The 27,204-nt window shown below is 36.4% G+C and overlaps 3 protein-coding genes and 1 non-coding gene across 5 annotated transcripts; 3 read left to right on the top strand and 1 right to left on the bottom strand.

Annotated features, from left to right (window-relative positions):
- The first annotated feature begins 1,729 nt into the window (after positions 1 to 1,729).
- DEG8 (Trypsin family protein with PDZ domain-containing protein) lies at positions 1,730 to 10,979 on the top strand. Its single transcript, XM_089148416.1, has 13 exons — positions 1,730 to 2,017; positions 2,363 to 2,490; positions 3,596 to 3,678; positions 3,762 to 3,860; positions 4,051 to 4,117; positions 4,549 to 4,624; positions 4,770 to 4,836; positions 6,058 to 6,275; positions 6,736 to 6,803; positions 9,645 to 9,724; positions 9,952 to 10,038; positions 10,120 to 10,227; positions 10,568 to 10,979. The coding sequence occupies exons 1-13, from the start codon at positions 1,848 to 1,850 to the stop codon at positions 10,697 to 10,699; spliced, it is 1,383 nt and encodes a 460-aa protein (XP_089004542.1). The 5' UTR covers positions 1,730 to 1,847; the 3' UTR covers positions 10,700 to 10,979.
- A 671-nt stretch (positions 10,980 to 11,650) lies between these two features.
- Positions 11,651 to 15,528, bottom strand: LOC149020313 (transcription regulator/ zinc ion binding protein). Its single transcript, XM_089148417.1, has 4 exons — positions 15,310 to 15,528; positions 13,407 to 14,048; positions 12,712 to 12,810; positions 11,651 to 12,455 (listed from the first exon to the last, which is right to left on the bottom strand). The coding sequence occupies exons 1-4, from the start codon at positions 15,463 to 15,465 to the stop codon at positions 12,090 to 12,092; spliced, it is 1,263 nt and encodes a 420-aa protein (XP_089004543.1). The 5' UTR covers positions 15,466 to 15,528; the 3' UTR covers positions 11,651 to 12,089.
- A 6,624-nt stretch (positions 15,529 to 22,152) lies between these two features.
- On the top strand, positions 22,153 to 24,634 carry LOC149020312 (uncharacterized). Of its 2 annotated transcripts, none has more exons than XM_089146906.1 (3): positions 22,153 to 22,768; positions 23,111 to 23,412; positions 23,502 to 24,634. In XM_089146906.1, exons 1-3 carry the CDS (start codon positions 22,588 to 22,590, stop codon positions 24,225 to 24,227), a joined length of 1,209 nt encoding a protein of 402 aa, XP_089003032.1. In that variant the 5' UTR covers positions 22,153 to 22,587; the 3' UTR covers positions 24,228 to 24,634. The 2 variants fall into 2 exon arrangements, with proteins under 2 accessions (XP_089003032.1, XP_089003031.1); XM_089146905.1 differs by having other exon boundaries at positions 23,108 to 23,412; positions 23,502 to 24,633.
- A 1,977-nt stretch (positions 24,635 to 26,611) lies between these two features.
- Positions 26,612 to 26,692, top strand: TRNAL-CAG (transfer RNA leucine (anticodon CAG)). The gene has a single exon. It is a non-coding gene; the product is annotated as a tRNA-Leu (tRNA).
- The last annotated feature ends 512 nt before the right edge of the window (positions 26,693 to 27,204 follow it).

Below are 27,204 nucleotides of genomic sequence, written 5' to 3'. Positions count from 1 at the left end.
TGCATTTGACTTTTTAGGGTTGAAATTTATTTTTATTTTTATTTTTATTTTTATTTTTTTTTGGTTCTGCTACTTTAATTTACCTATATCTTGTTGGAAAAAAAAAAACATTATCAATAATTTACCTATTTTTGTCAAATATGTGTGGGCCCCACAAAATATGTAGGCATATTCTTTAATATAATAAAATAATTCATAGGTGGAAGCCCCAATGGGTCTTATAAGGGCCCATACAATACGTGGCGAAAAAGCATTTGTTCTTTCCCAATCTAGACTTTCGTTCTTCGGCCCCCCCCCAATATTCAATCCTGGGTTCGCCCCTGATTGTGTTTTAATGGCTTTGTAGTTGTTACAACCAGTATTTTAAGGGTTTATTGGGTTTGACCCATCCCACATATCTGATTTTTCTGGTTTTGTTTTGTGTTTGTGTTTGTACTTTCTTTGAAGATTACGAATGAATGTTCAACTTTTGGCCAAAAAAATTAGAAAGGTTTGCGACTACAAAAACTAGGGGTGAAAATTGCTACCAAACATGCGATAACTTGGAACAACTTGGTTCATTTAGTTTGGATAATTAGCCTTTGAGTATATAGACCTATGACTATACTAAAACTGAACAAAAGAAAAGCTAGATATCATGAGCACTATGTCCTTTACCAGACCAAGACAAGGCCAATCGAAAGACTGAGCTTTGCCCCACAGAGCATGAGCCACTGGTTTATGCTATGAAAAAGCTTGAATAGTACTAATATCTAAAATCGTAGCAACCCTTTGATGGTATGGTCAAATTTTTCTTGGAGGCTTGATTATACTTGTTGTTGTCTCTAAGTAATTTTATTTATATTTATATTAATATGTGGACATGCTTATGGCAAAATGATGGTAGCCTCATATATAAAGGTAATAAGACGAATGTGATATTGAGTTTAAATCTCCATCATTCCGAACCTTCTCCCCCTCCCTGCCCCATCTCTTCGGTCTATGGGACCCTAGTCGAACATCCACCACCCATTTACTTGCAAAGCTCAATGAAACTAGCAACGTGCAATTAGAATTTCAATATGTTAAAACACATTCTTAGTTGTTAAAACAACAAATCTATATATTATATGGTCTTATGTCGTTTGATTATGGTGAATTTTAGGATTTTGTAAAAGGGTTTACCAACACATGGTGTCTCAGCTGGTAAGACTAACACCTCTTAGTAAGGAGGTCTGAGTTCAGTTATGACTGATGATATATGTAATGTCCCCTTCCATCTATATAAATAATGTCCTTGTATTAGAAAAAAAAAAGGGTTTTCAATGAGGTCTAGTTAGTTATTGGTCAGTGTGCGGTTCTTAGCATCTCCAGGCCCAGGCAGCATGCACCCAGTCTATGGCATTTCTTCACATTTTATGTGGATCTTGTGGATTATTTTTGGAGTCTAGATCTTCTATTCACATGGAAAGAAAAAATTTAAGTCATTTAATAATATAATGGCTATTTAAAAACAAAATCCTTTTTGAGAACATTTCGACTTTTATGATTTTGGAATTTTTTTTTATTTGTAGAACCGGGTTTTTATTGATGCGCCACCTATCCTGTGCAGTCCTCAGCATCCCCCACGGTTCGGTGCGCATTCCTCCGAAACTAGTGGTAACGGAAACCTATTTATCTGATCCAGAGTGAACCAGTTGAACTGAATCGGTATCGGCTGAGATCCAACTCGTATCCGATAACGATTCCCTGAAACAATTCATTGGATAACTTTTGTTTCCGCCTGTAGACCTGCATAAACCCCAGACTCTCGTTTTCTTCTGTTTTCGACCTTTTACGTCGTCTCTTGGTCCGAACTTATTCCAGAAATGCAAGTGCTAGCTTGCAGTTCTCCTCTGCAATTGCAGCACTTCGATACTCCTAGACGTCTTGGTCGGAGAGAGATATTCTTGGAAGGAGTTTCGTCATTATTTTCTCGTTCAGAGATACAAGCTGGTTCCATCATCAGTGGTTCTTCTCAATCCCTGTCTATTCAGAGGTAATCACTAATACTTCCGTCCAGAAGCTAACAAGGAACAGGATTTTTCTCTCGTCTTGAAGTTTACTCGTGCTTCCTACCCCTTGTTTTTGTTTTTCCAATCTTTTGCTGGGTTAGATGTCACGAGAAATCCCATTTTCGTCTGCTAAATTAACTCATTGGCGAAACTTGAAGTAGGATTAGTGACTGGATATTTTACTTATTGTGTTGAATCCTTGTGGGGGTTGCTATATCTGATCGGTCAAGTGCATGAACGGTCTATGATGAAGATGGATTGATGGGCTCTTTTATAGTGAAACCCTTTTGTATATGGACACAAATTCTAATATCATTTGGTTTACATAGGCAGGATGAGGATACTTCCAAGGAATTGGGTGTAGCAATATGCAAAACCATTTATTGCACAAAGCGCAGAATGTTGCTTTCAAGCCCATTCATTTATTTGCTTTTTAATCCTTCAAGGTACTTCTCAGGTTCGCACTGTTTATCTTGTTCTTTCTTAATCCGCAATTTGGTTTTCCTTAGAACTAAATCTTACTTTGATTGTTTCAATGCTGTAACTTCCAATTTTTTACTGCCTTCCGATTTTTCTATATTGTGTATGCGCATAGAACAGTTGGACAGTTATAGACATTGGTGATATTTGTTGTTAAAGGTTATCCTTTCTTCTTGATATCAACAGCTGATAAAAGAATTTCTTCAGCAAGAATAGAACAAGGGGCTCACGTCATTACATGCTCTCTGATCTTGCTAGCTTTGTATTATGGTGGTGTCTGGTTCCGTTGTGCCCCCAAATAAATCTTGTACATACTTACCAATAATATAAACCAAAATGATACTTTAAAAGGGAGAGGATAATTGTTAACCATAATGATATTTTAATGAAAATAACATGGCACTTTAGACGGTCACTGTGCATTTAGTAGTAAAGGTTCTTGATTGGTATGCTCTCTTCTTTATTTTATATATATATATTTTAAAGAGTATACATACCGCACTGCTAATCCCAAATCACTGCAGCGGGAAATGAGCTTACAACAGGATCACAGGAAAAAATGACATACTAGATTTGAAAAGAAAACTAATAACAGAATAATGACAGGTCTAGTTGGAGATTAATCATATCAAAGACCTTGGAGTTTAGATGATTTCCTGAAAGTGTGATCCAGAATTCACACTTCTGAAGTAATCCAACTGGGGATATTATGGCTTGGCAACTGCTGAGTAAATGAACAGAATGGGAGTTCAAGCTAATGACCAATTTAGGATTTAGAACTAAAATAACTTGGCAATTGGGAATAGAAACCAAACAACCAAAAGCTGACTCAGACATATAATGATTTAACAAATCCTAGTTGTGATGGTTTTTTAGTATTATTTGGAAAGTCAAAGTTTTGAAATTCTCACAAATTCAAAAAAATAAGAACTTGTGTTCAGACCAATCACCAATTAAAGGTCTAGGATTTATTAACTAGGCAAATGCTGTGGTCTCAAATGATATTTGGTATGCATATTTAGCTTTATGTGAATCCGGATGCCCATATATTGTTGCTTATAACAATTTTTTTGTACTTACAGCATTTGCTTTAGGGGATCCATCTGCGACAATTGAAGAAGTAACTCCGCCTATTTCCCCATCTGGGCCTCTCTTCCCATCAGAGGTTTATTCCTCAATATTAGCTATCTCTACATAATACTCTGCACATATTTATGGTTGATGGATTTTATTTTATTCAATTGGCAGGAAAAAGTTGTCAGACTCTTTGAAAAGAATACATACGCTGTGGTCAACATATTTGATGTAACATTGAGACCTCAACTTAATGTAACAGGTGTTGTTGAGGTAATAAATTCGATGTACTTACTAGTTGCCATTCTTATTATGGTACTCTTACTAATTCATTCATTCATTAATTTATGAATTGGTTACCAGTAATTTGCTTTTTCAAATAATGTCTTACTTAACTTATTGAACATGCTTTCCTGTTTATGTCCTGAAAAAATTCATGTTTCTCTCCTTTATTTTATCCCAGGTTCCTGAAGGGAATGGTTCTGGATTGGTCTGGGATAGGCAGGGGTACATCGTGACTAATTATCATGGTAAGCGCCAGTAAAAAGATAGTTACCTTGTCATGACTGAAATCTGTATGATCTCTACTATGTGTGACTATCTAGTGACTATTTATCTATTTTGCTTATTTTTAATGGATTTTCTGTGTTTGTCTGGTGTTGTCCTTAACATAATTCTGTCCTGATTTCTGTTTTAGTTTGGTTTATTGTTTGTTATTGAAATCCTACTGTGAGAAATCTCCCTCATGTATGTATAATCCTTGATATTTATGTAACAAGTATCCAACAAGCAGTTTGGTTGATTTCTAAGGCGAATATTAACCATGCATGTTTTGATGGGTCGCAAAATGAGTTTTGGAAATTTTATCTTCACATAGGAGTTTGGTGAAATTTGATCATTTTGAGATTATCCAACTGTACTAGATTTTGGATTGATCATTTGCTGCCCTCGTGTTTCCCAGTGGTTGGTAATGCTCTTTCGAGGAATCCAAAGCCTGGACAAGTTGTTTCTCGAGTTAATATTCTCACATCTGATGGGTGAGGTTTGCAGTTCCTTGGCATTTTTCCTGAGGACTTGAACTGTATTATATAGGTTAATGATAATTTCATGAAGCGGGACAACTGCTATATGTGATTGTCACAAGGTAAAGCTCAGACTGCTAATCTTGTGTGCTTTATTTAGGCTGCAAAAGAGCTTTGAGGGTAAGTTGATTGGTGCAGACCGAGCTAAGGATCTGGCCGTTTTGAAGGTATTTACATTTTTGGTTTCTGTCGATACTTTTGAGTTTTCATGCTGTATGTGTTAGAGGTAGGACTTGAAATTTGTAAATATATTTAGGCTTCTTTTTTATCAATTTTATCCATTCATAAAAGCATTAATTTGATATTCTCATAGTATATAGAGAGACTTCCAGATGCTCCCTTGGGTTCCCCCCCCTCCCCATGCTTTCATGGATTGAAGAAAAATAATTGGAGAATACTGATCTTTTCAATCCAACTCCAACCAAGAATTGACTTACCAAAAGCTTTTCATGTACTGTTGCATTAACCTTCTTTGATTAGCCAAGGACATTTATTGTCCGGCCAGAAATCCTGCTAGAACTTCATTCAAGAGAAATACTGTACCTACTCTTGAGGATCTACATCAGTTTGTTTTCTCCACTGGCACCGAACTTCATCCAGTCTACATATTTAAGAAATGACATGCTTATACAACCATAAACCTTCTCTAGATCCACTGTACAAATCAATGCTAAAGTATCAGTTCTTTTCTGCGAGTCAATGCATTCACTTTCTGCCTATACTTCATCTAATATTTGCTTGAAGGCTTCTGTATCTTGTCAATGATTGGACTAACTAGAGCCTTGGCCATGTCTGACACCTGGGAGATTAACTAACTATAAGTACTATCTGCCACATTAATTGGAGCATTTTATGAGTACCACTCAACCATTTTGCACTCACTTCTTTTCAGTGAGAAGATTGATCTATGGTTATACACAGTTTTTTACTTTTGTTCCCTTGTTTAACTGGAATTTTGAATATAATGTATCGCAATTCACCATTCCAGGTTCCAAAGTTTGTAATGAATTTGTCTCCATATCTGCTTTTTATTTTTGTGAAGCTGGGAAGCCTTGTGACTGTCGTTAGACATAAGGTTACATTCAAATATCTTTATTTTATGGATTATATTCTGGAAAGCCCACCAAGTAATCTGGGAATGCTAGGAACATGAGCTTTTAGTGCTTGTGTCAGTATGTGTGACAGAAACAGATGAGTTCTTGCCCATACGGTAGGCTCTGTCTCATATGTGCTATATCCCAGTTAATAATTATAAATGTCTGTTGCTTCCAGCCTCTTGTTTTGTGAGTGCTTGTCTTTTTTTGCATTTTCCAAGAAGTAAAATTCTTCCATTTGGTTTTGAATATGTAATTGATATCTGATGTGGTGTTCTTTGTTTATATTGCTAGATAGAAGCTCCGGAAGATCTATTGAGACCAATTGAGGTGGGTCAGTCAAATTCTCTTAAAGTTGGCCAGAAGTGTTTAGCCATTGGAAATCCATTTGGTTTTGATCACACCCTTACTGTTGGGGTTATTAGTGGATTGAATCGAGAAATTTTTAGTCAAACTGGAGTAACAATTGATGGGGGTATTCAGACAGATGCAGCCATAAATCCTGGAAACAGGTTAGTCTATGAGCTTAGATTAAAATACCAAAATTCCCTTCACTGTTTACTTGAACCGAAAAAATCAATAAAATAGGTTGCTGTTCAGAATGGTGGAAGTCGCAGTGTCTCGATGGGTGATGTATGTTCTATATATTCCAAGGCAAATTCTCACTAAGTAGATACTTCTTTCGATGTTTCTTAGGTTGAATTGTTTTTTCCCAATCAACAGATTCAACTCTGGCTCAGGTTGCTGCTTTAATATCTTGGATATTTTTCTGATTGCTTTGAATTACTGTCCTACCATTGTATTTCTTGTTAGCATTCTAACTGCTTAGTTATTTGTGATGAACTACTTTCAGCCGATTCACTACCCCTACCCACATAAGTGTTACTTGTACAGTGGGATCTCCATTTATGTGCCAATGAATACTTGTACATGGTCTCATTTACTTTTACATAAATCTTGAAATTTTGGCAGCGGAGGCCCCTTACTGGACTCAAAGGGGAATCTGATTGGGATTAACACAGCTATATTTACTCAGACAGGTAATTTCCTCTATTTGTGATCAAGTGGGGCAAATTTTTCATAATCAAAATGCATTTAGGACTTTAAGTTTAGAGGTTTGTTAATCTGCTCTAGCGTTATTCTAAAACGAATTTGCTTTATTTGAATAGTCTGCTCTGTTCTTAATTGGAATTGTTGTGACATATCAATGCTGAAGAAAATAGTTGAATTACCATATGTAACCTGATACTTTTTAGAAGCCTAGGTGAATAGGTTGAAATATCCAATGAGAGCAGTATCACAGTTACTGGTTTTGGAAAACCAATTTTCAAGAGAAATATGGTAGCTAAGAACCAGAAACCCGGATGGTCTTAAACTTATGGTTGAAGGTTAAAAATATTGTCAACAATAACTCCTTAGAAAATAGTCTATCCCAAGGGTCTGATTTGTAGTTAAAATGGTTGCCAAGAATAACTTCTTAAAAAATATTATTATCCAAGGGTCTGATTTGGAGTTAAAGTATTACCAAGAATAGCTCCTTAAAAGATAGTTGAACCCAAGGGTCTGATTTGGAGTTAAAAGTATTACCAAGAATAGCTCCTTAAAAGATAGTTGAACCCAAGGGTCTGATTTGGAGTTAAAAGTATTACCAAGAATACCTCTTTAAAAGATAGCTAACCCAAGGGGTCTTATTTGGAGTTAAAAAAGTATTATGAGGATACCTCCTTTTTAGGTCTTACATTTAATTTTAGGTGTAAATACTCTTTGCTTTTCCATCTTAGCAAATGTAGACTATTAAAGTAACTTTTTAATGTATTTATCAATCTTTGCTTGTAACAAAAATAGTAAATTTAATTTGTCTTCATGCATGATGAATGATGATCCGTCATAATTTAGCATTTCATGTTAGTATACAGCATATTTTTATTGGAATACTTTTGAAATCAAGCATCTGGTAGAAGGACTGGTCGACTCTGGTATACTAACCCCTTTCCCAGATTCTGACCAGACCATGTGGAATCATGTTAGTCCTTTCAACTCATCCTGGATGGGGTCAGTCCCATTAGGTATGAGGCCCAAAAGGTGGCAACTCATTTTATTTCTATTTGTTTATTATCTCGCCAAGTGACCCTGAAAACAGACCTGCATGCAGGGCAGATTGACCTTGCTATGAAAATTACAACATACCCACGTCGAGTCATTGTCCTTATCCTTGACATTCAGTGAGAGACAAATATAGTCATAGCACTTATCCTTAACATTTGCTTATATCATCTGACTTATTTTTTAGTGTCATGAACAACAGGTTTTCTTGTGACAGAAACCATATGTTTTTACTTGTGGTTTGCAGCAATTTATTCTACTCCTTTTTTGTCTTATTTGGGAAGCATACTGCATGCCTTCCTTGGGAAGGGATTATGACGTTGTTGTCAGTAATATGGTATTCTGGCTTCTTTTTTCTTTGGATGAATAGGTATTGACTTTTGGTTGGCATACTCTACTTATACTTTTTTATTATTGACGCTAGGATTTATTCGATGCAAAGTTTTTGTTGTTATTGTACTATTGGTGATTATAGGTGTGGGTCTTGGCACAGTGGTTTGTGGACCATAGTTGTAGGCTGAGGTCAAGGTTTTGAACAGCCTCTAAGCAAAAATTGCTGGGGTAAGACTGCATGGGAACATTCCCCCCCCCCCCCCCCCCCGCAGGACTCTACTTGTGCAGAAGTCTTCAGCACTGGGTTCGCCCCAGTATTGGTGATTGGTATGATTGTGTTGGTGATGTACATGGAAACCCTGGTTATGTCGTCGCTGATTATTGAATTCCATAGTTGTGTCTCAGCGAGTTGGTTTCGCAGGCTGTGTTTGCTTCTGTTGTTCCAAGTTGGAGCCAAGGATATAGATATGTTCCATCTTTGGGGAAGTGTTAAAGTTCATAGTTGGAGGGTAGTAGTGGCCTACATATCTTTTTCATGAAGTCTTGTGTTAGTGTAGTCCTTGTCAAATCATGTAACTATACTTTGTCAATATAAGTAAATATTTTGGTTACATTCCATCCCCTAGTTTTAAGTCTTTCTCTCTTCTACTTCCTTTCTTCTTTGCTTCTTTATAGATTCTGTTTGTATTCTTTGATTTTGTAACAGTGTCTGTGTGCTTTCTGAAACCTGCTAAAAGGTGTTAGCTTTAATCTATCAGAATCCCATAAACGTAGTAGCAGAAAAGCCAATTTGTTTAATTACAAAATCATAGTCCTATTGTCACACAAACGCACACACACAAAAGTGTACATACTATGTGAAACAGAAGTGTATTTGCAATAGGAAAGTTAAAAGTAGTAATTCTATTCATAATAGGCATAGATGGCCTCTGATAACCAAAATTCTGTAATTAAGCACTTCTTGATTAACTAGTTAAAGTGCCCTACATAGTTAAAACTCAATCCAAAGTGGGAGTAAGAGTTTGATTCATGCAAGACTCGATCAATCCTTGAAAACCTTGTAAAAATAATTGATGAAATAAAACTACTCAAACTAGCCTAATGGAGTAAATCCTGTATGAGGACCTCCTACCCATAATTAGGGCTATTATTGTGATCTATTTTTTTTACCAAAAAAGAAGCGTCCCATTAGACATAACACCCTTTAGAGGCCTCATATAAACTAAGCTACCCGTTAGAGGCCCCGTATAAACCAAACCAATGCTTTTCTCCATTAAAAGTAAGCCCGATTCTGTGTTATATCTGCGTCATAGTCTCTTTGGAATATTGTTTTTTGTATATTAAAAAAACTCTGGAAATTCATTCAAGCATGGACAATCAGTATGCATTCCACACTGAACTATCTCAAGATGCTGAGGATTTCCTTTCCCTTGTTGACATGACAGGTACATCAGCAGGTGTTGGTTTTGCCATTCCATCTTCAACAGTACTTAGAATAGTTCCTCAGTTGATAGAGTTCGGCAAAGTAAGTTCTAGTTTTGGTATCATTTCTCACGTTCTTTTACTTGTTTATCCATGTATCTTGATTTAAAAGCATATTTGGCTGAACCACATTCTTTACAGTTATAATTTTGTTTTTGCAACTATGGCTATACATTCAATATCATGAGTTTGAGCCATTCATTTGTCATCTGCATAGTATCTAAAGCTAAGCTTCTATGAATCATTGATTTTAAGTACATCTGTCTTTAGGTCATTCGGGGTGGTTTGAATGTGGATATAGCTCCTGATTTGGTTGCAAGTCAACTAAATGTTAGAAATGGAGCTCTTGTTCTACGGGTAATCCTACTTTATAAGTTATCATATATCCAGGATATCTTACTATTATATTTCTGGAATTCACCGTTCTATTATTGGTAGGTTCCTGGAGGTAGTCTTGCAGCCAAGGCTGGTTTACTTCCCACAACACGAGGTTTCGCTGGTAATATAGTAGTTGGGGATATCATTGTTGCTGTTGACAACAAGCCTGTAAGTTCTCTTGCTAAGTATATCTGTTATGTGATACTTTGCATCCAAAACGATCTGCTTCAAAAACTCACCGTTTGTGAATCTGTTGTTAACCTATTATTGGACTTGTCATTTTGAATGTCAAAAACATGGTTGTTAGGAGGTTCCAGAAAAAAGATGAATTTTATTTGTTGTATTATTGTTGTTGGATAAAACTAGGATCCCAGTGGTAGATGTAACAGCTGCAGCACTTGCATCTCAAGTTTGTAGGACCTATTTTGTGTTACATGTAATATACAAATGAAGAGTATGGCTTTCTATCCAGTCGTAAGTTATATCTCAAGCTTTTGTCCTTGGGCAGGTGAAAAGTAAGGCTGAATTATCAAAGGTTTTGGACAACTACAATGTTGGGGACAAGGTCCTGCTTAAGATTCAGAGGGGTAGGGAGAATTTCGAACTGTCTTTAAATTTAGAGGAGGAGAAAGGCCCCTAATCCAAGCAGATATGTCGCATCTCATTCTTCCTCAAAACGAGGGTTCTGCTTCTCAAAAGTTTACTGGATTTCTCATCTTCAGACATTGTATACAGGGGAAAAAACACCTTGGGTGGGTTGGCTATTTGTTTTAGGAGATGATTCAACATAAAAATATCTTGCTGTTCACCATGCCTCTAGCTTGTTTTTTGTCTAGAAAAAGCTGATGACAACTTTTAAGCGTTTCCTTTTAATCCAACTTTGTGAACTTATCTTGGAGATGGAAATGCTTTTCTTTTTTCTTTTTCTCCTACCGTTAATGTTTCCATTTCTTCAACATGAGAGTAAGTTTGCCAAGGTTCAGTTCTCAGTCTTTAAAGCACCCTGTCTTTAAAGCACTTACTGTTTCGGTGAGTGTGAAACCTTGCCAGTAACTAGTGTTTCAGGCAGCGCCATTCCAGGCCTGCAATGATATGGGGAAGCTGATTCTGTAGTGGTGGGTAGGCTACTTCAATTAGCAGAATAAGTTTCTGAATTTTCATTGTCTCCAGATGTAATGAGTTATTTGAGGAACACAAAAATGAAGACATTAGATCGTATCCATGAATTCGTCCTTGCTAGAGCAGGTGAAAGCTTCCAGAATTGGCTAATCCTTTCAATGTGTTTAAGAGTTGGAGATCTCGGATTGAGCTTGGTAAATAAGATTAAAGATACAAAGAGGCTGAAGATCCTAGAGGACTTCCTGATGTCTTCCAAGTTATTTGTAGAAAAACAGGGAGGCGGGATGATGTTATGCAAGGAGGTTGATGGTACTCAACCAAATCCTTAGAACACCTCCAGGTTGATGCTCATGCTTCTGGAGGTTGAACTTTGAACACAAGTTCTCAAAGGATGGACATTGAAACATTAGCAAGAAATTCAAGTTTAGAATGACGAGATGCAAGGCATGTCAATGATGCATCCACAGCCCAAATTTCTTAAAAACGAAGCTTAAATTCTCAGCCACTCTTGTCCACTTCTTCCTCATCAATGCAGTACTGCGCCTCAGAAAACAAAAGTTCAAATCCTCTCCATGAAGGGAGCATGGGAATCCTAACCTAAAAATGTTAATCACTCACAAAATAAAATGGAAGCATGAACATACAAATGGAAGAGATGATCCAATCGATCCTCAGCCATTTACAACAGCAGACAAAAATGCAGTACAATTATAAGTAACCGTAAAATTGAAAAAGGTCTTTGGCATGCTGCATTTTCACACAGCATATCAAAATTTGGCAACTGTATAACAAGCTTCAGGGCTGTGTCCACTTCAATCTGTATCCTGAATTGTTCAAATTGGTCCTTTTGGCTGTATTGAACACAAAACTTCTTAACTAACTTCATAGCCTCGTTAAAAACACGTTACAGCCTATCGAGCATCTAGTGAACACTCGTAATCGTCTTCTTTTACATCAAAACTAGTATTTGCCGATGGTTCTGACCAATAAGCGCTAAAATAAGAGAACTCTGAAGGGTTTTCTGCTGTCGCAAATTTTTGTAGGTCCACTTCTCCATGTTGTACCCTTCCAGTTATCTCCAAGCATAAGCCATTGCCAAGTACATTCTTAGGTTGTTTGCTCTTGGTTGTCTTTCTACCAGGGCCAGGATCCACAAAAGTTGGTTGTATTCTGGCAGTTGGATTTGGTTTGATACGGTTGACTTCTCTTTCATTCAGTGGTCGCAGTATTCGGTTCTCTGATTCCAACTCTGAAGCTTCATCTTTATTCGTAAGTACCTGCAGAACATTTCAAAATTGAATTACTTAATCCACAATTCAATGGAAGGAAAAAGAGTTCTTGACCAGAGAAGTAGATAACTAGAGTGAGTCATACAGAAAGCATGGGAAGTCTAAGGTGGAGGAAAAACTCCCACGATTCAAGGGAAGTCTACATCTAGCCAACTTTTTGGTCAGTCATTTCCAGTTTTCCCTAAATTATGTCTGAAACTAGATGTCCATGCATGGCTAAAGAAAAAGGATTATATATTAGAACCTTGCGGCCAACCAAGTCGAATGTGACCACTACTTTACTTCGACGTGCACGGTCAGCTTCTTCAATCTCCTGCTGTTTCTTCTTTAGAAGTTCCTTTTCCTGAAACAGAGAGGGGAAAAAAGAGAAACATATTAATATAACAAATAACTAAAAAGTACAGAAAAGAAAATCCTCTAGGAAATTTATTATTAGTGCAAATTATGTAGCATTGCTTTCCTCAGCATCTATTATGCAAACTATGGGCTGAGCAATGAACAGCCAACACAAGGAAAAGCCTTGTATGAGCCTTCTACAATAGTTATCAAAGTTTTTCTGATGAACATTAAGTTCAATGGATTCAAATTGTAACACTTTCAGTAGAAAAACTCTGAGTGCATCAGTGCAATGTGCTTAAGAATTTGCTTGGCACTGATAAATTGATGACCTCCGCTTGAAGCAGCAGTTGTACTGAAAATGGTGTGTCATATAGATGGATCCCGTTAAAACAAAATCCCAATCCTCCCCCCCCCCCCCACCCCAAAAAAAAAAAAAACACCAAAAAAAGAAAAAGAAAAGTAACAATACGGAAGAAAGAAAGCCAAGTGGGCTTATTACATTTTCATAAGGTACTTGAGATTGCACACTCACAACTGTACAAGTTGCAAAACATTGAGATTGCATACTCCACAACTATAAAGTTGCAGCAAATTAAGTACCTCTTTTGATAACCAGCTATTTCCCTCATACTCATAATAGTCACTTTGGTCATCAATCACAGTAGTACGTGCAGCAGAGTTTCTGTCATAATCCACAAGTCTCTTTGCAAAGGCTTCCGCAGCTGCCTCAATATCTGACAGGGGAGCTACAGTGTTCTCTAGACCAGCATATGTGCTCCCGTCTTTCAGAACAAGGGCCCCACAAAAACTACAAGGTCCCTCGCCTTCTTGTTCGCAGACAATCTTGCCACAAGATAAACAGTTGCTTACTAGTTTGTGTCGACGTGCTTGGCAAGAGCATGGTTTCCCTTGTTGGAATACAATTGAACCTTTTGCAGCCTCCGCAAGTGATATCACTTTTCCAGCTTTTTTCTTTTTGGAACCACCTTGGCTTGCTTTCTGGGTATTTCTGGATTCCACAGTCTCAGATGGAACTCTCCTTTCCTCAACACTGGATGCCACTACCTCTTTGGGTACTCTAGTTGGCTTTCTGGTTCCACTGATCAGACCTTCATCTTGGGGTGGCTTCACATAAGTCTGCAACTTGGAATTCGGCATCTGTTTGCTGCTGTTGTCTGAGTAGCCCCTCTGTCGCAAATATTCATCAATTACACCTTGGCCAGCTTCCTCTCCAATAATGTTCTGCAGCAAATGGTCAAGTCATTATGAACAACTAATAATTAATCAATCAACAAAAGTACCAAACAGAAAAGCGTGTGGTTGTGTACCATGATTATCTGTCATATCAGCAAAGAAAAAAAAAAAGGCAATGAAGCAACTCTAGCAGAATTGCTTACAACATTTAGAATACAAAGTAGAATACAAAGTCCAAACTAAGATGTTTACGCAACACTGATTAGTCAAATGCATACCTGATACCTGAAGGAATGCCATTTTATGTCCTCAACCACATCAATTACAAACACAAGCTGTTGTAATCACATCTTTTTCATCTCCATTTAAGGTGGGGTTTTAGTGATAAAATTATTCAAGAAGCCAATTTACCTAATGAAGTTCACAGCTTGGTGTCCAAAAATGTTGGAGTTAATAAATCGATTTGGAATTCTAATGCAGAGCCACATGAACCTCAACAATGTCAAAATACAAAGGCACTTATGGTCAATTTCTTTAATTGTTTTGGGTGATAAATGGCCACCTAGTTTTTGACCCTGAACTCTACTGCTTCATGCATCTCTCAACATTTACATATAATCCTGTACCATATCAATGTACTCTTAGGTTTGAGAGTTTGTTGTACTGGCATATGAAACATCACACCATCGAAATCTAAGAAAATACTAGCATAGACATGTGATCATTTAGTTGTCCACTATGACAAGGCATCCGGACAATTTTAATTTTCAACTGAAGATAGAAAACAACATACAATTATAGGTAAGCCAAAGGTTTCAAAACCTTCCAGTATGGCCTCAACTAGAGCTGATTGGAAAGCAAGAATCCATGTAGCAGACCCCATTTAGTTGGGATAAGACTTGTTGTTGAATTTATCCATGATATTTCCAATACATACCATTGTTCTGTACTCTAGCTACAGATACATATATACAAGGAAAACAAAGTTTCTTTACAGTGTATGCATAAGCTATTGGAGCAGTTAAGGTTTGACATGAATGTTCAGCTTTAATAGAAATCGGCATATAGGGGTTCAATGTATTTTGGAATGAGTTAATACGAGTTCTCCGAAAATCAAAGATATGGATAACTCTCGCTGTTGCAAAACCTCGGACCAACATCCAAAAATTCATAATTTGATTCAGGGAAAACGAGGAATATCAAGGGACCCATCGTCAAATTGAACATAGGTATACAACGTAACCTCAACAGAGATTAACAAATAGAATCATCCTACGAACAAACATATAGATAAAGAGAGATGGGTTACGTTTAGATACTCTTTGGCGTCCTGAGGAGGAGCCATCTCGCAGTAGGAGACGAGCCCAGATATGAGATCCCCATCTAAATCTAAACCCGTCTCCACGTTTCTGCAGAGTTCCAGCAACGCCTTCTCCAGCCATGCTCCTGTTTCGTTAGACTTCATTCTGTCTCTGTGCGTGTTTCGCAAAAACTCCGAACTACGAAAGAAGGAAAGAAAAGAATTTGTTGTGATGATTCGTTTGTCACAGATGTTGAAATGAAAGAGGGGCTTTGTTTGATCATGGCCCGTGACGATTCGTCTGTCACAACCGTCCACTAGATCATTTGATCGCCACCGTTCAGTTTTCCCACCGACTCCAATAAATAGAAAAAGCATTTAGAGTTTTATGTTGTAGAAAAGAATCGAAAATTAATTTTTTGTCCTTGATTTGGAGTTTGGACCCAAGTCCTAAACACCAAACTCCAAAGGGAATAATGTAAAGTAGCGAATTGGGGGACAGTACCGTCATTTTATAACAGGATATATCTTTTTTCAAAAAAGATATAAAAACATAAAAACACTACTTTACCTTGCTTTTTGGCGCCAAATTGAGAACGGAAATTGACAGTTATCAATAGTATCACTACTCCTTTGTATTCCGATCTCCTCTGCTCTTCCGATAGCGAGACAAAACCAGGCATTTCTAATCCAAAGAGCCTCACAGTTTTCGCCTCGTTTTCTTGCTTACCTTGTCCAAGGGAATTATAGGTTTCGGATACGAGAACGTTTTCAGTTCGGAGAAAAAGGGCAATATTCCGTATGCTTTTGTAACCTAAAAGAAGAATCCAAGAGTAATTTCTAAGGGAAGGTATGATTTCAAGCTTCAAGTGCTCCAAATCGAGTTCATAGTAGGGTTTATCGATGTTCAGTGCGTTTGATCTTGAATTCTTATCTTCTCAATATTTTAAGAGTTCATTGCTACATTTTTTTTTTATTCATTCGTTCTTTCTTGTTGTTGCCTTTCCTTTAATTAGTTGCACAAGTGTTATCTACCTGCACTATAAAAATTGTTGTTCATATCCCTTTGTATGTCAGAGACATTCTTTCACTGATAGAATAACACCATGCACACCTCAACTATCATTTAGACTTACAATTTGTTTCCAACATATAAGTTGTTGTGTATTCCCCACTGCTGGAGTCAGTGAATTTGGTAAAATTGAGAACAACTCTGTGTTTCCCTAGTAAATGAGTGAATAACTTATGGATCTGTTGGTATTTTAGGTTACATTTTACCAGGAAACTGGATTGGAATGGCCACTCCTCAATCTTTAGAACGTGGCTTGGCAATGGCGAACAGTTTTCTCACCATAATTACTCCAGAGTGATTCTGATCCTCACCATTCTTCAAGGTAAAATGTTCACACATGATTATTAGTTTGGGCTTGATGACTAGGAGAACATAGAAGTTCCATATTCTTTACCTGAACAATGAGGTTGAGCTCATTAATTAAGACATCACTTTCTCCTTGACAATTGACATCCAAAATGAAAACTTTAACCTATGAATTCAGGTAATACATGTCTTATAAGCAATTAACTTCTTTTCGTGAATTACAATGAATTATCATCTCATGTTGAACCGGTTTGTAGTTTTTTTTTTTCAATTTTTAAGAGAAACAACTTTATGATCAATTGAAGAGTGTATTGCATTTGTCTTTTATAGGGGGCATTTGTTGTTTCAAAACTTATATGCGTGAACCTGATAAATAGTTTAAAAAATAATAATAATAATAAATAAACAAATCAAACTTTAAATTCTGAAGTCATTCCCTGCTTATTGCAATATCTTTGATAAAACATCAGGTACATAATGAACAAATCCGACCCACATGCCCAAAACTACATTAGATGGAAGCCCTTCCATGAGAAGATTGGTTTTCATTTTCTCATTACCAATATCTTCTATTGTCACACGATAATCCAAAATATCTTATTTTCAAGAAACTTCTAATTTATATATCCACATCATTTCACAATGAGTGTTCTCAATAGAAAGATCAGCCTGGAGGTTCGTGACAAAATATTGTAAACATGATTCATCAGGGACTGATTCATGGCAAACCACTGTCTATTTTTTACCACAGTAGAGAAAATAACCATTATTTGTTTTAGAGTTCTGTTGCTGTTTAATTTCTACATCTAAAAAAATAGAAAGTTTCACTCTATGTTCTTCATATCTAATTAACATGTCATGAACAAAATCTTAAATCATTCATAGCCAAAAGTATATCGTCCGTATCTACCACCAATAGTGGAAACAACTTCCCTTGATTTTAGTGTAGATATATTACACGATTCTCCATCAAACTTTAGGTTCCATCATTTACATCCGCACCCTCCCAAAAAAAGCTTTAGATACCACTGTTGATAGTCCTATTTCAAATTCATATCAATGGAGAAATTATGAGTTTGCACCAGCTTAGAAATGGAAACCTGTTCATGATGTAGACAACACACAAAAACTGAAAGAAAGGCAATCCCACGACCACAATCACAAGAAATATGTTACATGCTCTCTTTCTTACTTCTTATGTTTACAAAGATTCCATATAACCCCGACAATCTACAAAAGAGAACAATTAAAAAGGAAAACAAAGATGCATAAATTTTTGAAAACCCTGAGGCAGAAGTTGTACAGACTCTTAGTGATTCTTAAGAAGCATCCCACAATCCAAACTACAGAATATAAGAGATGAACTGTTTGCTTGCATTCACCCTAAAAAAATTAAAAAAAAAAAGGAAAAAAAAAAAAACTACTGTTTACTTTATTAGTATTTTAATTGGTTTTGTTGTGTTATCTATGACTTCAAATATTTTCATCGTAGCATTATGATATGACTTTTGTGTGTACTTTATTTTATTCTATTACTTTATTGTTTGATTGTATTTTGATGGATTTGCAAGGTTTGATTAGAGATTTGCTGAACTGATTTGGTTCAGGTGATCAATGTATTGTTTAATTTGAGTGCCTTGGTTATGTTGGGTTACTGTTGGTAACCTTGCTTCACAACCCAGAGATTAGATCGGAATAGGAGATGAGACAAAGATGACTGTGATTATCTACAATTTATGCCATTAAGTCACTTATCAGACCTGTAGAGAAACTCATATCCGGGTTTCATTTACCAAGGAATAGCAACCCTTAACTGATATTGCAATTCACATCAGCCAATAGACACCAGGAGAATAACGGGTATTAGGAATGATATATAAGACGAAATCTTCTTTCACTTTTCTCTCTCTCTCTGTTCCTTTTCAATCAGAGGGATGGGAAGAAAGCGATACTTAACCATTACTGTATATATAAGCTATGAAAATTCAAAGGTGAGAACAGGAAAAGGTATAGGTGGTCCACTCTAATATCTTTAATTCATCCATTGGAAACATAAAATAGAAGTAGACTAGTATTCTCTATCTAAACTTGGACGTTTTCTTCTGAAGTCTTTTTTTAAGGTTTAGTATTCTCAGAAGTCTAATGGTTGTACTTGTACCGTAATCTCCTGAGAGTTGTTCACATATTTGAAATCTTGATTTTCTTTCTGGAGATGCAAGGAAAAAACTTCCATTTGACAGCATTTAACACGTGGTTGTGTTTTTGGAAGAAAAAATCGTAGTAAAATCCAGAGTTCCCACCCATCCCTGTCTTTATTAATTTAAAGACCAAAGAAACTTCAAACTTACGACTGGCATGCATTTTTTTATTGATCCTTTCCATTTTCCCCCGAGGGAATCTCACCTAATCGCACCATTGTTTGTTTTTCATTTTTGGTGTTCTGCTGTTAATTTGTGCAATCTGATTCGACAGAGAAACATTTAATCTAATTGCAACATTTACAGTATCAGAACCGGTAGACGATCTCTGATAGGAATAGTATCAGCCATATTCTGCGAAGGACAGTGATCTCCAAAACTACTCTCTTGTCCAATCGAAATTCGAAAGTTTAGAATGTCATGGTAGAAATTCCCTGGAACCTGATCCATTTACCCAAGAAAGGGAGGGAAATTTGATCCCATACAACTTTTCTTGTAAAAGAATTTGGTCAAGGTTGAAAATAGGTTTTGACTACAATTTTTGAGATTATTGGCATTACACGTCGGGTTACAGGTAAGGTTTTTACTTGAATAGACACTTGTCATTTAAACCATTAATGGTGATATAGAAGTCACAAATTTTAGTTGTTTGAGACTTTGAATCAATTTGGAGCATGACATAATAGAACAAGGTGGTTTGAAATTTAGGAATCGTAAGGACATGTTAGAAACACTATGATTATACTAATAATATTTTATTTAGGGAATTGCTAATACTTAATGCGAACTCGTCCATTGGAAAATTTGTTGTTTCTATGAAGTTGATGCTCATAGAAGGCTGAGTGGGTGATTAATCTGTTGGGGAATTCGGGGTGTTTGATTACTACTATAATTATAAAATATATTTTAAGTACTTAGGTCTTGGTGTGTAGGTTGAAAATGGTGGAAGTGTATACACTAAGCTATTAATGCCACACATAAAATGCATGGTTAGGGTAAGTAGTAAATACCATTCAAAAGTCCAACTTGGGAGATTTCCAACATAAGAGTCTTCACCCAGAAGTGGAGTCGGTTATCTCACCTGCTAGACAATACTCCTAGTGCTTTCAGAATCAAGAAAGTTACCATAAGAACCTAACAACGCAGGATACTGGGTTTAGACCCTTCTCTTCTGGCTTTAAAGTGAACCGATGTCATATTAAGTTAACTAGCATTAGGCAAAAAAGGCATATGGTTGTAAAAATATAATCAGTTTACATTACATATATGACGGGTTTAATTATATGGAGCTTGGTAATTTGTAAAGGGAGTCTTACAGGTAGACTTGTAACAGTGGAAATGATTATTAACTGATTTTGGGGTGTTAATGTTCACATAAAAAGAGAGGCTGGAAACTTGGGTTTGAAGAGTTTGATTTTTTTAAACTTGGTTTGCACGCATGGAATGGAGAACTCTAGGTCAAAGAAAGAACAGACAAAGAGTTTACAACGAGGAGCTAGAATTGGGGGATTTCACTGAATTTGGAGTTCCAAGCTGGCCATCTTATTCAAAGATATCTTGCTATTTATTAGAAAGTAATTCATTTGTTCTCCACCGAGCAGACATGGTTAGCAAACTCAAGCAATGCAGATAGTTTTATAATATAATAAATGGGTTAGTTTGAAATTTGAAGGTAATATGGTGGGTAGTAGTTCACTTCAACATAATCATCTTCTTTGACATTATTATCAAGATCAAGAGAGGGAGAGAGAAAAAACAAAATTAGGAAACCCACACTGTATTTCCCGAAGCACATAAATTCAGGGGAATTGAAAGTTGAAACTCGCCTTCCATTTTTCTTTAACCGAAACAACCCTACTATTTTCAACCTTAAAGAGTCCAAGCTGTGACAATGTCACGTGTGACCCACTCTTGAGTTTTCAATTCCTTTAGATTTCAAGCTGTGATAATGTCACGTGTGACCCACTGTGAGTTCAATTTTGTATGGCTTCCACATGGCACGCACTAGAAAGAGCTGCATAAGTTACAAGAACATATTTACAGGGGTCTTTTTTGCTTTTCTTTTTCTTTTTCTTTTCCCTGAACTGAATAGCCAAAGTGAACATCTGATGATCTCAAGAATGAACAGGATCAGTTGGTGGTGGGACGAAAATTTGTGATTGCAACTCTCACATCATGAACTTGTAGTTTGGTTTCTGAATTTTGATTTATTATTTTGGTGCTCTCTGTTTTGTATTATCAATCTAGAGGTTAACTATATCTGCATATTAATTTGAGAGCTAATGTTTCACCAAAATAATTTTATTTTTGAGTGCAATTCAATGGACGGGAAATCGGAATTGTAGTTATACATTGGTTGGGTGCTGTACAAATTCTAACTTTGAAGATTGAAGTATTCTCACCATCTTATAACTAGGGTTTTTGAACATCAACAAATAATATCAGAAAAAACAGAGGTAGTTGATGCGCTGAGTTCAACTCCAGGGCCAAACCAGGGAAGGCAGTGGAAAAAGCAAGAAAAAACATTGTTAGAGTCATCTTTGGAGGCATCTCTTGATTATTAAATGTGAAAAGCAATGCAATCTTTATCTGCCGCAAGAAATGACTGCCCTAGCATTGTGTACATAAAAGGTCAAATCTGCCATTCAAGAGGAGTGAGAGAGGTTGTGGTCCCTATTCAGAGGGTTAAGGTGGCTGATTTTATATTTCAGAAGCTGGAAGGGAAAGAAAGTCCACTATCACCCTTGATACGATTGGCGAATCCAGAGTGCCCTGTGCCCACTGACAGGTCAATGAGATATATCTGATTTAGAGAATATTGAAAGGAATAGAAGCTCTGAACAGAATGGAATAGAAATGGGATTTTTGGATCTGAGAGAACCCTGAAAACTTAATCTCTCTATCCAAAATAGATAGATACAGGGGAACCTCGGGGGATCTGCGGAGCAACTGTGGAATTGAATATAAAAACTTGAGCTTTTGTATGGGAAATTGGTCTGCTCCAGGTTTGTATAAAACAATTCAAACAAACTCCATCAAGGAAGTTCTCACATTGAAAGTTTGCTTTGTCTTTACTTATGTGATATGAAGGATCATTTCATGGGAAATGTATAAACAAATCAGGTTTTGGGAAATCCCCAAAAACTGCTGTTTTTTAAATCCCTCTTGAGATCCCTCACTTTGGACTTGCGCAACCACAAATCGATTCAAGAAATGAGAGTAATTAGTGAAAAGTCGTCCATTGAAAATCCACTCCCTTGACTTGGGTTTCTTGGTAATTGTTTTCATCAACTTGTCTTAAGCTTCTCTGTGACCACCGAGATCCTCGCAAAACACACTCTCCATTACAGTCACCCTGAATGGTCGGCCGAAGCTTCGGAGGCAGACCCCTTTGCTGTTAGCATATAATGGCTTTAACCCAAGTAACTTTGTACGAGTTCATATTATAGATTTGCTTCACACCTTGAAGTTTTCTACTGCTTCCCAAGAGTTTTCCCTATTTCAGACTATGATTAAGAAAGCTTAGTTAAACTTTAGACTTTCAGAGAACTATAAGCACGTTCAGTTTAGCTGAAAAAGGCTTTGATTTCTGTCTCTAGACTTGCAGAAACCACTGATCGGTTTTCAGTTTGGATTCATCTGTCTATCATTGGTCTTTTTTTATCTGTTTCCTTCCTTCTAGTTTGACTGATAACCAGGGAGAGAAAAGTTATGGATGAGAAGAATGATGTTGATAAGGTTGATGAAGTGATCCTACCTGGGTTTAGATTTCATCCGACTGATGAGGAGCTGGTTGGTTTTTATCTCAAGAGGAAGATTCAACAAAGACCACTCTCAATCGAGCTCATCAAGCAACTGGATATTTATAAATATGATCCTTGGGATCTACCAAGTAAGATAAACCGACTCTGCTGCATGGATTAGGTCAGCTACTTAAGTTGAAAGCTGAAACTTCATAGTCTTTTTCCCTTTATCCAGCTCCAATGGTTTAGTTTTTTTTTAGTTTAGTTTGAGACTATTTACTTCTTAGATAAGGCTCCTATCTTTTATTGGATGATTTTGTCTTGTGTTTTCTGAAACTGTTTCTAGGTTCTGAATACTGTTCATCATAACATGCCATGTAACTAGCATATTACTCTTCTGCTGAAGCTTATGTTGCTCTTTCTTTTTTTCTCATGCTTCATTCTGTAAAGGTTTACAATCTAAATTTGGCAATCTTTATTTTTGCTAGAAGAGTGTGCAACAACGGGTGAAAAAGAATGGTATTTCTACTGCCCAAGGGACCGGAAATACCGAAACAGTGCACGGCCAAATCGAGTTACAGGAGCTGGGTTTTGGAAAGCCACTGGAACAGATAGGCCCATCTACTCATCTGAGGGTACCAAGTGCATTGGCCTAAAGAAGTCCCTTGTGTTCTACAAAGGAAGAGCTGCAAAAGGGATCAAAACTGACTGGATGATGCATGAGTTTCGGCTACCTTCTTTAACTGACTCGGTCCCACCCAAGAGGTCTATAGATAGAACCCTTCCTGCCAATGTAAGTTAGAGCTAGTCATTCTATTTTTATTTCTTGCTTTTCAAAATTTATGATAAATGTAGTCACTGTTTCCTTCCCTTGGACTGCAGGACTCATGGGCGATTTGCAGGATATTCAAGAAAACAAACTCCATGGCACAGAGAGCTCTTTCTCTCTCTTGGGTCTCTCCATTACCTGAAACCACTGGACCTGACATTCCAACTCAAGACACACACTGCACTCAGATCAGTACAGATAGCATCTCTTTCACAACAGAAGCTGGTCCTTCTGTTCAGTTTTCTTCTTACAATGACTTCCAACCGAACACATCTACTAGTCTCTCTTTTCCAGACATTTCTGCCTACAAATCCATTTTCGAACCAGTTTGTAGAACATCTTTACCTCCTATTTCCAATGGAGAACTTCCAGCTGGATTCATGTTCTGTCCACATGAAACACAAAATACTGCTAGGGGTACAGTTGATGTTGCTTCCATGCTTTTCACTTTGTCACCTTCTTTACTCACGGATGTCTGTAAAGCCTCTGAGACTATAGATCACTATGACTCACAGCAGCAGTTTAATGGCTTCTCAATCACTTTACCACAAGAGCTGCAAGGGAACATGGATTCTGGTATAGAGGAGACATGCTTCAGTAAAAATTCAAATCCATCTCCTGCAATCAACGAGTTGGGAACTGTCAGATCCACTGGGCTTCCTGCATTTAGCCTGCCTCCAAATATACCAGATGCATGGAAGATTAATCCACCATGGGAACATCTCTCATGTCTTACTGAGATGCCTGCTAACTATTCCACAAACAAGTGCTATACATGATCAAGTTGTTCTACCATTGAAGTACTTTTTGTCTTGAGCTTTGAGTGAGAAACTGCAGTTCAAATGAGGAATATACTCAGTTTATAGTCATATTGTACATGTGCTCTTTCATTCCAGCAAAGATGTTTGCGTAGCATAATACTTACTACTTTCTCCTATGACTGAAGCAGAATATGAAAGCACGTTGTTAAATTTGAAACCTTTTTTTTCTTGGGCAGGAAAATGTAAAATCTCAACGGTTCAGCCTGATTTGATGAGTAGAAGCTAAAAGTATATCTAAGGAAACATGTCTGACCACTGTGTAATATGAAGCAGAATAATCAAAAGAAATTTTCTTTTTTACCATCAAAGGTATATTTGGTTTATCAACATCTCTTAATGAATGGGTGATGAATTTGACTCTCCCTATAATACTCCCCATCTCTATTATAAAACTATGCATTAAAAAAAAAATTTAAAAAGAAAATGAAGAAGACGAAGCAGCAGCAAAAGAAAGAAGAAGAAGATAGATAGATATATGGTATAGATATTCCCTTTTGCACGTATATGTTCACAAGCAATTTGGTGCATGTGATGCATGTGTGAAAGTTTGCCATGCTGGGCCAGGGAGAGAGGGAAAAGACCTGTAGACTTAGATCTCAGCAGGAGCGTGCCAGAATTAAACATTGGGGTCCGAATAATAAGTCCGAATTACTTCATTAGTAGACGAGTATTAAGCCACCACACATATTGTATGAGTTCTTGTGTGACCCATTGTTCTTGTTAGATTATTTTATATTTTAGTTCAATTATTTCAATAATTCTTTTTTGTTTTTTAATAAAATTTTATTTCAATAATTAAGTCAATACAACTATACAAATATACAAGGTTAGAAAAAACAAATAATTTAATTAGTTCAATAATTAAATTAAAAAAATCAATTAGGTCGTCGTTTTTTAAAAAGAATAAGAGGAAAAAAAATTAGAGAGAGAATAATACCTATTACTTAAATAATTATTTGAATATAATGTTAGAAAAAACAATTAATTCAGTAATTAAATTGAAAAAGGAAAAATCAATTGCTCCATGCCTTTCTGGTTTTCTAAGTTTTCTGAAAAGGATACTAGAGTGAGAGAGAGTACTTGATAATTTACAAAAAGGCTCCATTATGTGTTATCTTGAATCCAGAGATTTCAAATCTCTAAATTCATGAATCTTGTGGTATACCCTTCGGATTTAAGGTTGTAAAAATCTTCGAATTCATGAAATCTAGAGATTCTACCTTTTTGCTTGTAAACGTGAATCTATAGATTTATGGATAATGGGTGCAATCTAGACATTCACCTTTTTACACTAAAAACGTGAATCTATAGATTTATGGATAAGGGGTGAAATCCAAAGATTTCAAAAAAGCTATACATTTGCACATTCACAAAAATCACGTCGATTAACTAGTTTTTTAGGATGTAATCCACAAATTTCATTCCACAACCAAACATTTAATTTTATAAATTATGACTCCATAGATTTGAAATCTATAAATTTGAAATCTCTAGAATGAAATCTCTAGGTTCCTATAACCAAACACGCCCTAAATCATTTGTGAGAGGTGTGAGGAAAGAAGAGAGAAAAAATAGGGAATAAAAAAGGAAATTCATGAGAGAATAAATAAAAATAGAATGACATTTATACCCGTCATCTTTTTCTTAAATTTTATTTTTAATATGAAGGGCTAAATTGTGGTATTTCATAAATAGAGTGAAAAAATTAAGGGGAAAAGTAGAAAAGTAATCAAATTTTTAAAAAGGTTGGGACAGGGGCAGCGTTCCTATGGGCTCTGCCACTGGATCTAAGGGTGTCCATTTGGATCTGGGACAAGAAACTTCCCAAATTCATCTCATTAAAAGTCAAAATTATTCATCCAAAGTGTTTCAGAACTTGGGGTTCCAGGGCATGTTTCTTCCAACTCATTCAGTCTATTTATATATACAAACAAGAGTCACAAAATTATAGTCTCTCTAATTGAGGGTTTTTTTTTTTTTGGCTGTCATCAAAATAATCATAGCGGCTATAATCAACTACTCATAGCGATTAAGAGGGAGAAATGAATTTGACTAAGGGCAATGATATCTTAGTTTTGAAAGTTTGGGGAATAAGAAAGCTCATCTAGATAAATAAATAAAAAATCATAAGTAGATATTTAACTAGTTTAATGGAGTAAATTTTACACTCAAATGTAATTTTAGATACCTTAAATTACACAACACAAGTTTCAGCCTCATAATAAGTGATTCAAAAGTAAATAACTTTAGAATAAAAAATAAAAATTGAATGAGAAAATCTTTGCATTCATCAACATGTTGTACATGTTAATAAAACAAATACGAAATAATCTCATATTCAAGTCAAGATGGCCGAGTTGGTCTAAGGCGCTAGTTTCAGGTACTAGTCCGAAAGGGCATGGGTTCGAATCCCATTCTTGACAAAACGATTTTAATTTTTTTAACATTTAATTATGTTCATTCATATTTGTTGACAAGAAAAGAGCCTTGCATGGGTGACTACTGGATCCAATGGCCTTGCTTTGTGAGCTACTCAAAGCCGTTCACTTGGTTTTGGATTCTGGAACAAAACTGTGATGAAGCTTGATTCTCCTGGGGCCACATGAGCTCTGCAAAAGCTTGAGCTGCTTCGAGGCACTGTGCATCATCGATGCATAAACTCTCATACAGTGGAGCCACCTCTGGATTACATATGCACCCACGGATATATAGGGTGGGGAAGTGAGTTTTTCTTCTGCCTGGTCTCAACTGGAAGATCAAACAGATCCTTCATGGCCATGAACATCTCTTCACTTAGCTACCCAGGGACACCATCATACCTTGCCACAAAACACCCATACTCTTCACATGCTTCTCTCACTTTTCCATACAATTCTTTCCATTCTTCACTTCCTTTGTTTTGATTCCAACTGCTCCTTCTTAATATGAATATATG

This window comes from Hakea prostrata, chromosome 3, assembly GCF_041222555.1.
Source record: "Hakea prostrata isolate BN-2017 chromosome 3, UWA_Hpros_2, whole genome shotgun sequence".
In the NCBI taxonomy this organism is placed as follows: Eukaryota; Viridiplantae; Streptophyta; class Magnoliopsida; order Proteales; family Proteaceae; genus Hakea; species Hakea prostrata.
Note: the sequence above shows the minus strand (reverse complement) of the source record. Positions and strands in the feature narration are given on the sequence as shown.